The sequence below is a fragment of the Nanorana parkeri genome, unplaced genomic scaffold (assembly GCF_000935625.1).
Source record: "Nanorana parkeri isolate BGI_ZX_2015 unplaced genomic scaffold, ASM93562v1 scaffold1701, whole genome shotgun sequence".
In the NCBI taxonomy this organism is placed as follows: domain Eukaryota; kingdom Metazoa; phylum Chordata; class Amphibia; order Anura; family Dicroglossidae; genus Nanorana; species Nanorana parkeri.
In genome coordinates this window covers 88,100-102,730 of record NW_017307969.1, presented here as the reverse complement: position 1 = coordinate 102,730, position 14,631 = coordinate 88,100, and the positions used below count along the sequence as shown (strand labels likewise).

Below are 14,631 nucleotides of genomic sequence, written 5' to 3'. Positions count from 1 at the left end.
CGATTCAGGGATCCCAATGATTCTAAGATTGTTTCTGCGGGACCTGTTTTCAAGGTCATCCACCTTGTCTTGTAAGTATTGAATCGCTTTTTGATCCTCAGTTAATCACCTATCAGACCTAGATGCATGGTCTTCTAAATCACTGATGTGGGTTTCTAGGGCCTGCAGCCTGGTGGTCTGGGCTTCTATGGCCGCTGTGAGGGGTCCCATGTGCAGTTTCAGGGAATCAGCTATGATGGTCCCCATGTCTGCCCTCAGATGTGCGGCTACCACGGCCGTCAGCTACTGATAGTCAATATGGGGCGGGGGAGGCGTTACATCCAGCTCACCCAGTGCCGTTGCATCGGCTATGTCATTGTCGGAATCTTCTGTCAGGCCGCATGTCAGTTGGAGCCGAAGGAGAGGAGAGCTAGCGGCGGACTGGCTGTGAGCGCGCCACGAACCTGTCCATGTCGTCCAGACAGCTGAGAGGCGATCAGGTGACCTGTTCACGGGGTGATTCGGGGCAGATTTGCGGTCTTAGGATGTGGCGGGGTCGGAGCTGCGGTGAACACCGCTAGTTCATCTGGCGCCGGAACCGGAAGTCCTCATTTCCCTTTAAGTGTCAAGTTAAAGTAAACTAAGAGAAATATGGGTGCTAACTTTTTACTGACTTCCTCCTTGCTTTTATGCTAAGCTTCTGGCTTTCATTCATGCTGAGTCAGTGACATGGAACAAGACTGTAGAATAGGATTGTCAAAGTAAAGTCAGAAGTCATTATCTACATACTTGTTCTGGTTTACTGATTCAAACTGAAGCCAGAGGGTCAGCACGACCCTTTTACATGGGCACCTTCAGTTCTGATTAACAGGGGATCCACGTAAAGTCCACGATGTGACATCCGTGTCGGTCCAGTTTTTCTCCATGGAGGAAAAAAATTAAATGACTGCACCCATGTTGGTCTATGGGAAGCCAGATGTAAAAGGACATGTCTGTTTACATCAGAGTACCCCCCAATCCACTATGATCAGGTCTGCCAAAACAGAACTCTGTTCCATTTGGTTTTCTGGACCTGGCTGTAGTCGGTTAATTGGATGTAACAGATGAATGTTCGTTTATATCAGGCTGCTCATAGACTAACATCAGACTTCTGATCAGATCCGCCTGAAACCTGAAAAACAGACCTGATCCGAATTTCCACGTGAAAGGGCTATATAAATCTTACAGGAATGGTCTTCTTTCAAGGGAAACATCTGTTTCTGTTTTTATTTACCTGTATGTATGAAATAAATGCAGGTTTACATTACTGCCAAATTATGTACTTAACCTCTATGCTTGGGGTGCAGTAATTCTGTTAAAGGATATTATCTCCCAAGCAAATAAAAAGCATGAAAGCTGAAAGTCAACCAGGAAAGTCAACCAGGAAAGCACATTCCTTTAATATTTTTTTTTTTCTTCTAGAGTGACTTGATCCAGATGCTATAACAAGGAAATTATAATATGTCTGATCTCCAGGCCAAGCAAAATGCAAATGTACGCTTTGAGGAGTTGAACATCTCCTGTGCTGTATCTAACAGACCTCTTCCTATTGACCTTGCCATGAATATAATCATGTTTGGAGCAGTAGCACTTACAGTGGGAGGTAATCTTTTAGTGATTGTTTCAATCACTCACTTCAAACAGCTTCACACCCCAACCAACTTTCTCATATTATCCTTGGCAGTTGTGGACTTCCTCCTTGGACTATTAGTGATGCCGTATAGCTCGGTGAGATCCGTAACTTCATGCTGGTATTTTGGAGAAATGTTTTGCACACTACACAGCTGTATTGATATGACATTGTGTACATCCTCCATATTCCACCTCTTCTTCATTTCTGTGGACCGATACTTTGCAGTATGTCACCCTCTTCATTATTATAGGAAAATAACAATATCGGTAGTTGAAGTCTGTTTACTGATTAGCTGGACCATTCCATGTGTGTATTCATTTGGCCTTGTTTTTTCCAATGCTAACATGGAAGGTTTGCAAGGGAGTGAACCTCCACCAGATTGCTGTGATTCATGCTCCCTTGTTTTTAACAAACTATGGAGCATAATCACCTCATTTTTTTGTTTCTTTTTCCCAGGTAGCCTCATGATTGGAATTTACTTACGTGTTTTCTCTGTTGCAAAAAAACAAGCCAAGGCGATTAATAACCATTCTAATTCTACAAGTGAAAAAAACAACACTAAGAATAGAATGTCAATAAAAGTAGAAAGTAAAGCGGCAAGGACACTAAGCCTCGTGATGGGGGTCTTCATACTGTGCTGGATGCCTTTTTTTGTTACAACTATAGCTGATCCTTACCTTAATTTCTCAGTATCGGTTGATTTTTATAATGTTGTATTATGGCTTGGTTATTTTAATTCTGCACTTGATCCTATTATCTATGCTCTATTTTATCCATGGTTTAAAAAATCATTTAGGATCATACTTTCAGGTAAAATATTACACACCGGGTCTTCTTCCATCAATGTGCTGGCTAAACTGTGAACCATTCACATTAATCATTAATTCACATAATAATCTTGTGGTTCTTATTTAAGGGGCTATCTAGCCCATAAAATCGCCAGATGAATGTAGTACTTTGTAGTACATAGTGGCTGCTTTCGTGTCTCCCTGGGACCATGAGCCACAGTCGCATATTACATATGCAGTACAATTTTAAGGTAAAACTTGCTGCCAAAACATTCAGCAGAAATGCTAATCTATGGATGTCTGATGACCATCACAGTGTAAGCAACAGCAAAAAAGGGCTCTTGTTTTTTAAAGCTTGCAGATATCCTGTAAACAGGTGTTAGCACCACAGACACTGGACCACAAGTATAAGTGAAAAAAGAACATTTTATTGTGAGCAATATAAGTGACAACAACCATCAAACATAATCTGGAGCAGTTGCCCAGGGCAGCCAATCAGAATCTCTCTTCAGTTTGCTCAGTTAAGATTTGAAAATGAGACAGAGAAGATGATTGGTTGCAGTGAAAATCTGCTCCAGTTTTGATCAATTCTCTCTAATATATGCAATACAAAGACAGGTAGTAGCATAAGCAGAGCCAGGTAACAAATAGCAGAAATACCATAGAGCCAGTATCAAGGAAAACACAGAAATCAGGGTCAGGAGCCAGGTCAAGAGGGTAGCAGCTAGCAGCTCAGGAACAAAGTAGACAGGCAAAGTGAGCATAGAAAGGAAGGACTAAATACCTTACCAGCTGAGAGACACCCGCTATTGGATACTGGAACTGCGTGCCTCAGATCCATGCACCACAGTGCCACCAGCAGGTGCTCTGGTTCGCGACACAGCCTAAAATGTGTCAGTACTCCCAAAAACTGCATGCCAGTAGATGAGATACAAATATTCTAACAGGGTTATTCACAAAAGGGTGAAGAGTTTGGAGAAGGCAGGGGAAGTGAACAATCTAGGCCAAAATAGCTGGTTTGGAAACATTCTCCAATCCAGCTCACTTTCCAGTTCAGCTATGTTGTCCTAGATTGTTGACTTCTCCTGCCTTCTCCAAACTCTTCAAACTTTTGTGAATAACCCTGCAAATCTCCCAGGATTTCATCAATGATATTTACATTTTTTTCCTTACTTTCAACAAATTCAGGTAGTTCTTATGTGCAGCACTTTTACATTTTGGTGCTATGACAGTGACACATTTATTAAGAAATACATCTATATCAGTGATAAGAAAAGTGGAGGTAAATAAGACCTCTTCCATGTTGGAGTAAACTTGTATGCATTGCGTCAAAAACAACATTCTGCCCGAAGCACTTCTACGTTACTAACAGTTACATGAATCTGCTGCAAGGTGCGCCATTTGTTGCACGCAGAGGAGACAGATTTCTAATGTGTCTATGACATTCTTTATGAATCCAGGAATTGTGAAGATTTAATGTAAAGTCCTAATGTGTGTTATAGGAAATAGGGAATCCCTACAACATACACATATTGAGGACATAAACATGTTGATTAAGGAGAGTTTAAAATGTACTCGAAATTGTGTCTGTTTATCAACATCCCTGTTTGTTCCCTTGAACATTGTCACACTATGTCTCGATAATCTTTGACAGTGTGAGAGCGATTTTAACATTTATGAACCTTGTACATATTTATATAGATTACATCCATTTTGTACGTATGTGTATGCTTTCCAGTCCATACTAATCTTCTTTCTTTTTGTACACATTAACTCCCATTTGCTCTCTATCACAAATGCATATTCCTACATTTTTTTCCTGGAATACCCATGTTCTACTTATTGCAACCTCATTTCCTCATACATGCTAATGTAGACACATGTATACACATACATGTTTATGTAAAAACTCAAGTGCACAACAATAAAATCAGAACAGCTTGTAATGAAACCTTGGCTGTCTGTGTGCCTGCAGTGAAACTAAACAAACTTTATTAGGGCCACTAATCAACTCTTACAAACCTTTTGAAATGTAAAGATAACATTCCACGAAGTCAGTCCTGTCATTTTCATTATATGTGGTAGTCCTTTTCAATCACGTAATGTACAGAAAATGATCGCTGCCTCAAAGCTGTGTGGGATATGAATCAATATCCTTTGCTTTTAAATATAACGTTCCATGTCCGCCGCCCCTCTCTGCCAATCTCAACACTGACTCCCATGTGATGTCGCCATTAACCCAGGTACTTTTGGAGATATGGTACCGATCAGTACAGAAACTTCAGATTTCATCATATGTGGGCCCTATGACTCCTATCCTGGGAAATAAGGCCTTTCCGCCAGGTTTGGAGGTAACTAGTCTCTTGTGCTGGACATGAGGAAAACCTTCTCCAATTGTACAGGGCCTGATGAAATGGGGTCTGAAATCCTTTGAAGAATTAGTAGCTGAGACAGGACAGAGGGGCACTCAATGGTTGTTATTTTCAGCTTAAATATTTTTATCTTAATCTGTCATCAGTTGCATCAATGAGGAGGCCACTGACGCCTTTAGAAGACCTTTGTCTGAAAAGTAAAGGGGGCTCACATATTCTGTCAAGGCTGTATAATATTCTTATATCACATATGTCCCCCTCTTGCCCTTTTGTGGTAAAAGAATGGGAGAGAGAATTGGGTTATCGAGTCGGGTCTGCAGAATGGGATAAGGCCTTTTTATTAGTGTTCAAAGCTAGCATAGATGCGGGAACACAAGAAAGAAATTATAAGATCTTAATGCGATGGTATAAGTGCACAGATCGTATCGCAAAATATTCTACATCAGTATCGGAGACTTGTTGGCATTGCAGGATAAAAAAGGGGACCATGTTACATGTTTGGTGGGCTTGTGGAAAGTTGAAATACTATTGGCAAACCATCTTTGAGATAATAAATCAAGTGGTAGGAGGGGGGATCCCTGGAGCACCGGAGGTAGCATTATTCTTAATTATCCCAGGATCAATTAAAGTAGTTCGGTACGGGGTAATTCGATTTCTTGTAGCGGCAGCCCGAGCTCCCATACCCAGACTGTAAAATTCACCTCAGATATCTGCAATTAAAGATTGGATAATAGAAGTAAATTTTCTAATGCGCATGGAAGAACTTTCTGCTAAGCTTAATGAGGCCACTCAGGTCTATGAAACAATATGGGGCACATGGAGGGAATTTCTAACCTCACCCAGCGTATGTGGATTTCTTGAAAAAGAGGATTAAATTAAATAGAGATCAGACTTCTAGGGTGTCCCCCATTTGTGTTTTTTTTGTCTTGGCTTGTGTTGTCTTGTACTGTCCTATTTTGTTGGTAGTTTGTTATCAAATGTAAAATGCATATAGGAGCTCTTGGATTTAGAGCAGTGGGACTTAGAAGAGCTCTCTGCTTCTCTCTCTGAGAGATGTATGGCATACAATATCTCGCACATTTAAATGTTTACGTACACTTATCGAGGTACAAAGTGGAGGGGTGATGATATCAATGTAAGAGGATATGATTAGAACTGATAAATAATGAAAGATTGTGAAGAGAGGAGGAAACGAAGCTGGATATAGCTTGGGCATGATATACATAGGAATTTTTATTTATGGATATAAAGAAAATGTATAATTGTTTGTTTGGAATAAAAATAAAGTAAATATTATTTAAAAAAAAAATCTCAACACTGACTCCCACTTGCCTAATGAATAAAATTCAAAATACTAACAACAACATCCAAAGCCATCTACAACTCTGCACCCAGCTATGTCACCAACCTCATCTCAAAATATCACACAAGCCATCCTCTGCACTCCTCTCAAAATCTCCTGTTCTCCAGCACCCTCGTCACCTCCTCCCATGCTCACCACCAGGACTTTTGGAGAGTGTCTCCCATTTTTTTTTTTTTCAAATTGACAATTTTTATTATTAAGTTTTCTTTACAGTTGTTGCATACAAGGAATACAAAAGTAACACATAACAGGAAATATAAAACATAAGGTAAGGTAGCACACAGACCGTAGCCAGCTTTTTACCTTGTGCAGTACCCAGCAACTTACATCAAACCCACTGCGGCCACAAACCATGAGCCAGGCGAAGTACATGCAACCTCTATAGGGCGTATAAACATTGACACTCTAGGGCTGTTGTTAGTGTAAACAGAAAAAGCAATTAGGTATATCCATGTGTCACATATACTATCTCCGTGCAGCATTAACGCGGGACAGTAGTTTATAATGTAAAATTACAATACTGAAAGGGGCGCTCTCGGGCTCCGATCAGCAGCCAGGCCTTATTATTTAGAATTGAAAACAACTCAAAGTCCCCAGGAAACAGCCCTGGGAGAACAAAGATACGAGACAGAGAGAAGAGAGATAACAGAAGATAAAGGTTAGAGAGAAGGGTAGATAAAAAAAAGGGGTAGATAGCGGCTCCGTCTCACGGCTCCAAACATCTGGCTAGACTCTCCCGGTCCTTCATCCATTACAACCAGCGAGTTCCAGTGCATCCCAGGCTTCCCACACCTTGTTATGTAGCTTCCAGGTGTTGTTCATCCTAGCAGTTAAGTATTCAAGTTTTTGAACATCCTTAATTCTAGTGTAAAGATCCAGGTCTGAAGGTGGAGTACTACACTTCCAATGGAGGGCTATGAGACATCTAGCCGCTGTCAACACATGTGATGCCAGTTTTTTATCGTACCTATGTAACCCTGTCAGGGGGAGGCCCAATAGGAAGTGTAGCGGGTCTAACGAGAGTTTACGATGAAGAAGGTTCTCCAATACAGTACATTCCTCCAGAACGGCTTGATCCGGCCGCACTGCCAAAATATATGGAATAGGAATTATTGCAGAAAGGAGGCCGGGATAGGGCGACCCCCTAAGAATTGGTTATAAAGTCTCGTCAAGTATGGGGCAAGCAGGTGCGAGTAGGTCTTGTAGTATAGATAAGAAAACCCGTCAGGTCCCGGCGACTTGCCCGTGGGGAGGGAGGCGATCGTCCTCTTCACCTCCTCCACCTCCATCGGAGCATTCAGCTGAGCACAGTCCTCAGGGGAGAGTACGAGCAGTTCACAGGAGCCAAGGTATTCCCGGATGCGCAAGTCCAGGGCACCATCACCATTATTAAAGGCACCATCCTCAAGGTTATATAGAGATTCATAAAAAGCCCGGAAAATATCCGCCACTTTTTGCGGGTGGTGATGCAACGTGCCCCCAGAGTCGCGCACCGCGGAAACCCCTTTCAGATTTGCCTCAGCCCTCAACTTACGAGCTAGGAGGGAGTGGGCCTTGTTCCCCTTCTCGTAGTATTTCTGTCGTAGACACAGCATGGAAGCTTCAGTCTTATGGACATATAGGTGCTGCAGCTGTGCCCGCAATCGCAACACCTCACGCAATAAGGGTTTGGAGGGGGAAGCCGCCAGTCGGTGTTCAGTGTCAAGGAGCTGGGCCTTGGAGTTAGTTATGGCAGCCATTCTATCTTTCTTAAGTCTGGAGGCCACTGCAATACAATGGCCCCTGATTGTGGGTTTATGGGCCTCCCATAGAGTCGACAACTCACTCACCGACCCCTCATTTAAATCAAAATAACTCCTAAGGGCCGACTCAATAGCGTCCTTAGTGTCCTCCCCCTTTAACAAACCCTCATTCAGGGTCCAGTGACAGTTGCGAATCCGAGATGGGTCTACTCGAATGGACAGCTCAATGGAGGCATGGTCTGACCAAGAGATAGGACCAATGCCAGCCGAGGCCACGTTCCGGAGAATAGGGGTATTCACCAGGAAGTAATCCAGTCTAGAATGGGAACCGTGCGCTGCGGAGTAGAAGGAGTATCGTTTTTCCGACGGGTGTATCACTCGCCAGGAGTCAAAAAGAGAGTGTTGGCGAATCAGTTTACGGAACTGTCGAGACAAGGCTTCCATCAGTCGAGGGGTGGGTTTACCTGGGGACGGTAGATGGTCAAGGGAGGCGGAAAAAGTCAAGTTAAAATCCCCACCAATGATCAAATAGCCTTGGGGCAGCCTATGTAGTTTAGAGAGTACCCTTTGCAAAAACTGTCTCTGATGGACGTTGGGGGCGTACACATTGCAAAGGGTGAAGGGGGTACCCAACCAAGTTCCGTGCAAAATGACGTGTCTGCCCATCTTGTCTATCAAGACTTTGGTAGGTTGAAAGGGACACGATTCATTAAGTAGTATGGCCACCCCCGATCGTTTGGAGGAAAAAGAGGAGGCGTAGGTTCTAGGAAACCATTTAGAGACGAAATTAAACGAACTTCCTGGTTTAAAGTGCGTTTCCTGTAAAAGTATGATGTCGGCTTTGGAGGCTCTAAATTCCTGCAGAGCTAAGTTACGCTTAAATGGGGAGTTAAGCCCCTTAACATTGAGGCCAGCCATGCCCCCCGTGTCTCCCATTCTCTAGAACTCCCTACCCCAATCTGTCCGCTTATCTCATACTTTGTCGACCTTTAGGAGATCAGCTCATCTCTTCAGGAAAGCCTATCCCACCTTGACATAGTAACTGCACTTTTCCATTAACCCATCCCACACAATTATTACCTTTTGTATCACTTGCCCCTCTTTCTTAATTGTAAGCTCTCACGAGCAGGGCCCTCCAATCAAATTTCAGTTTAAATCAGATCGGTCCAAGACACATCTTTTTTGCTGCTTAGGTGATGGTGTTGTATACACTTACTTTACTACAGAAGCATGCACGTCAAATTAATTTACTTCCATGTATTGTATTGTCTTAAAACACCAGTAAGTGTCAATGTTGCATAAATGCTATGTACAGGCATAGTTAGAAATAAATGAAATGAACTTATAACAATGTACATTTGTACATCTACATATCTATTCTTTTTTTCTATTTTTCAATCATCTACCTTCTACTATTTTTTTTAGCTAAATACTAACACCTTTCCAAGTCTGAATGTATAGGTATTATGTGTACAGTACCGTACCAAACAATAATTGTAGAACCCACTGAGGAGATTTTCCAGTCAGTTTTAAATACAGTTTTATGTCCCCTTCTCTACCTGTTCTGTCTCACCGCTGTCAGCTGGACAGAAAGTGGGGGTAAATCTTTCTGAGAGAAAATTCTTCCTTTATTATAAAAGATGTTTTGATTGCTGTCCCAGTCCTTGTTGACGGGGTGTCCCTTCACTTTATGTTCTGCCTGACAGCCATCATGTAGGCAGGATATGGGGAGATTATTCCTGTTCTGTCTGATTCCTCACTTCCTGTTCTGTTTGTTTCCTGTAAAAAAAAAAAAAAGAAAGTGATGAGAAATCCTCAAAATGGGACACTGACAGGGCAGCAATAAAAAGTTGTTCTTCCTCCTATATATTTTATCAAAAAATATCAAAATCAAATTAAAAGAAATACGTTTTGAGCTTTAGGTCAACATACTGTGTAGGGGCATATTTATTACAGTTAATGAAGGTAGGATTGAAATGGGGGGTCACTGGCACACCCTAATCACTCCGTGTGCCAGTGACCACGACCGCACAGCAACCAGCACTTTTAGTAGATTAGTAGCAATTTTTTAGCAGACTCGGGCTTCCTGGGGACCTCGTGGCAGCCTTTCCGGGGAACCACAGTGGTGCCTGTTTACAGCGCTGGCCACACATCACCCCTGCGGATCCTCTGCTTCTGCCCCTGCTGAGATCCTCTGCATCTGTGCCTGCTATGATCCTCTGCATCTGCCCTGCTGCGATCCTCTACATCTGCCCCTGCTGCAATCCTCTTCACCTGCCCCTGCTGCGATCTGCCACATCTCCCCTCTAGATCTGCGATCCTCCTGATTGGTCAGGAAGCCAGGCTGCCTAATGACAAGTAAAGCTGGCTTCCTAGCCAATCAGGGTACCAATCGAGAAGCCGGCTCTGTTCTCACTCATGGCAGTGCCAGTCAGAGGGAGATTCCGGGAATCCGGGTAAGTATCGGAGCATTTGGGCGAGTATGAGCACTCAGTATCGGCACCGATACCAGTATCGGTATTGGTGCATCCCTAGTTAGAATTATCTTGAATAATGGCATATGAATGAATCATATTTCACAAATCTTCCAGAAAAAACACAACAGCATAAATCAATGCAGTAACTGTATACATATGCATAAATGTGCACCTATGGGGGTATAATTCAATAATAGCCATTGCACTTACAGTCCTATCACTTTTCCAGCTAAACTGACAATTCCTGAGGCTCATTCCCAAGCTAACTCATACATTGCAGGATTGTGACACTAACTGAGTCTGTATGTTGCACAGGCCTGTGTGTGTAAATTATTGGAGCGCTCTTAGGCATAGTAACAAGTCACTGGTTAACAGCTGCTCAACAAATGCAGGCAGAATCATCTCCAGGGGTGGTCACAAGCATCCTCTGTGATTCCAAGGTTTCTGATCTCTCTCTCTGCAATGGGAGCTGTCATTGCCACGGGTAACCGCTGTCACTTGCTGCCACTGGTATCTATGACTGCTGGTAACCATTGTCCTAGGCAACTGCTGTCACTCTGGTTGCAGTGTCAGTGTCCTAAAGGTGGCAGGGGCTGCAGACTAGCTCCCACATGTCCTCTCTGCAAGTCCACGTGGCTAGGAATGTCCTTTCTCCTCTTCAACGTGCCAAGATTCCCCCAGAGAGAAACAAATTAATTCCTCCTAGGCTTCCTGGGACCTGTAGTCCAGTGCAGCATTAGATTACATTGCCTTTCACAGGAACAGGACTGCAACTACCACAAGTCTGTGTGCTCCCGTAAACACTCCAGTACTGCAGTATCAAGTCTCTGTAACAGCATACAATCTTAAAGTGGCAACTGCTCTTAAAAGGGAAATGGCAATAGACCCGCTACACTTACATTATGAGAGAAATCCAAGTGTCCTATTGTTAATCCTGATGTGGCCTGCCTAAGGCCTGGTTTGCACTTGGGCGATCTGTGACCGCGCGACAATCACACAGAAACTCGCGCAGATGGCCGCACGGTCACAGGATCGCTCACTACCGCTGAACGTGCTGGCGGTGCCATTATTTTCTAATGGCACCACAGTTGCGCCAGGCAGAGCGTGTGGTTTCCTGCCGTGATTCCGCTCACGCAATTGTGCATGATTGAGGTTGAAAAAAACGCACGAAGCATGTCACATAAAAAGGTACATGTACCTTTTTTCGGTGATTGCCGCGCGGATGTAACACCATTGAAATCAATGGGGTCGTGCAACAACTGCTGTGTGCAACTGCACACGATCATGCATCCGGGATCGCACAAGTTTGCACCAGCCCTAAGTCCCATTGCCCATTAGTGTAATAGAACAGCAAAACGTTGCCTCCCTAATTCCACGCATGTTTATAACATAATTGATTCAGTAAATACTAACATGGAGGCTGAGCTCGCTCTTTGTGCCTATTGCTGCAATCCAGCAGCGAGGCTCTGTCTTTCAAAAATTGCCTATGTGATGTTGCTACAGAGGCAGAATACTCTGCAGCTCCCTCAGTCCCAATAGCTGTGTCTTGGGAATTGGTAATATAGGTGTAGCCACCTTGTCCTAAGCGGGGTAATTTATAACATTAAGTTCTGCTAGACTGTATCCAGTCTAGCTAATTTGATAGTCTGTGCTCTTAAGCACTGTTATTGTTTGCATGTTTCTGCTGCTCGGTGTGACCTTGCCACAGAGCAAAGCAACTAATGGTGGTGTGTTATGAATGTCGCCCTAGCTAATTACTAGGCAGTTCATGGGCAATGGTGCATGCTGGGGAGGACATAAATATTCGGGGCTGACCTTGTGAGCTTGCAGATGGTCAGGTATGGACCATGACGGGAACTGAATCTGTTCCTGGGATTGAGGACTAGATGGAATTTCCTCAGCTGGAGGTGCCAGAGAAGCCAGGATAGCTTAGACCTCGCAGGAAGTCTGGTGTCTTGCCTAGGGAATTCGGTTCTATATCTACTGACCAACAAAGGCTCTTCAATACACAGTGTTACTGCAATCAGTTTAAAGGCCCTATGCACTGTGAAGCTGGAACATGGTCAGTGAGTCTGGAGTTCTCTACTGTCCTAGATGTCTGAAGCCCTAACCCTCTCTCCCATTGAGTTGCTGATGGAACGAAACCTTTAAAACACCTTAAAGTGACAGCCACCCAACTTTACATTCACATCCCGCAAACAGCTAAGAACTTATCCTTGAGGTTAAATGTCAGCCCACCCTGCCCCTAAAACCTCTCAGGGGTCAGTTGGGTGCTACATAGGGTTAAGTACATATATGAAACAGTATCAGTTTAGGGAAGGGATGTGGAGGGAGGGAGCAGCAATTAAGTCTGTGTTGCAATGGGATGAGGCCTTCTAATATCTGGCCCCATCAGCTCACATCACCTCCCTACCTCCTGGTTTCTGCTGTGGCTTACACGAGCGCTGTAATCTCCAACCTGGCAGATCACACCACCAACTCTTCTCACCTGAACTCTGCTGCTGGAAGGGAGGACTGAATCTGGAGTTGACAGCTTCTCACAGAGGCAACACTCACCAATGTGCCTGCAACCACCCCATCACCACCATTGCACCAGCACCTCCTCCCATCATTAATGTGCCTGCACCCCCTTTCTCTCAACCATGCTTTAAACCTCCCTACCATGGTGATGCCACGCCAACCCCCCATTCTCTCATCACCACAGGTGACCCAAATCCTTTTCCCACTGCAGCACACCTGCACACTAACCCCCATTCTCACCATTGTGTTTGACACACATCCTCCTTTCTTGCTCTCACCACCTTCCCCACATGCCATCATGCTCACTGCTACTGCACTGGTACATGTATCAGCCCTTGTCACTGCTGTACCAACTTCTGTGCTACCCACCACTGAAGTACTACACCATTCTGTATTCAGCCTATTCAACGAACAGGCAAACTTTTACCAGCACTCATTTTAAAACTAGCTCTCATTGAACTCTGTAGCAGCGTGCATTGTGGATCAATTTGTCCTCAAAGTGCACATGTGAAGTTGTAAACTTCTTCAAGTTGGGTATTAGCACTCTGTTTTCCTTCTCTTTCTGTGTACTTTCTCTGTGTTTACAAGTCCACTCCTGGGTGAGCTGAGCTGCTAAAATTGAAAGTGCTGCTGCAGTATATTTTGAGCATAAATTACTTCAGAGTGCCTGCAGCTACATAGACTAGTGTGGGCATATTTTTTTTTCTCATCTGAATTTTTATTATGCAGAAGATAAATGATAGCAATAACAAACCATACATTACATATGTATGCATGAACAATGTAAAACACAGCAGTACGGAGTTGCTCGCAACTTTCTGACAGGAAAGAAGGTGCTTGTTATAAAGTACTAAGAAGGTACATCATGTGAGCAAAGAGTTGGTCACTCTGGACACGTCCAGGAGACGAGCTGATAAGATGGTGGGTATAGGAGGCAGCCTATGAGGGACTGGGGTCCAGCATCAAGTTGGTGGCTCAGGTCACCCGTTTGTGAGCTCAGAGTAAGCCGTACCATAGAGGTGGGCTGCATTACATCTTAATATATATGCTTATAAAGAGATACAGTAGAGGGAGAGGAAGAGCTCAAGAGGAGGTTGAAAAAGAAGAGATCAAGTGGGATGGGGAAGAGATAGAGAAGGAAGGAGAAGGATGAGGGTGGGGTAGGAGTAGAGATGTCAGGTGGAACGCCGGAATCCAACTAGAGTATGAGAGATCGTTATGAGAATATCCTCATATGAGGAGGAGTTGGCGATGGATGTCAGATGGTGCATGTGCCTCGGACCAGCTTGACCATATTTTTTCAAATTTGGGCATGGTGAGTTCAAGTTGAGCCGTCCTCTTCTCATGTGACATTACCCAATTGACGTGTCTCTTAACATTGGATACACTCAGCTAATTTGTGAGCCATGATTTTGCTATCTCCCTTTTTGCGGATGTTAGGACGTGGAGAGACATTTTGAAGGCAGACCTCGAGAGGCCCCCTGGTTTGCAGTTGAGCAATGCAAACTTAGGATCTTTATGGACAGTCAAGTTAAATAGAAATGAGAGTAAGGAGAAGATTCGGTCCCAAAATGTTGATGCAGTCGGGCACTGCCACCAAATGTGGTAGAATGTCCCCAGTTCAGGGCATCCCCGGCAACAGAGTGGTGAGGCGGAGAGGTTGAATTTGGATACCCTCGTGGGCACTAAGTACCAGCGCATCATTACCTTATAGTTGA

At 43.9% G+C, this 14,631-nt stretch overlaps 1 protein-coding gene across 1 annotated transcript; it reads left to right on the top strand.

The window, feature by feature from the left end:
* The first annotated feature begins 297 nt into the window (after positions 1-297).
* Positions 298-2,514, top strand: LOC108799352 (trace amine-associated receptor 4-like). Its single transcript, XM_018571211.1, has 2 exons — positions 298-426; positions 1,495-2,514. The coding sequence occupies exons 1-2, from the start codon at positions 298-300 to the stop codon at positions 2,512-2,514; spliced, it is 1,149 nt and encodes a 382-aa protein (XP_018426713.1).
* The last annotated feature ends 12,117 nt before the right edge of the window (positions 2,515-14,631 follow it).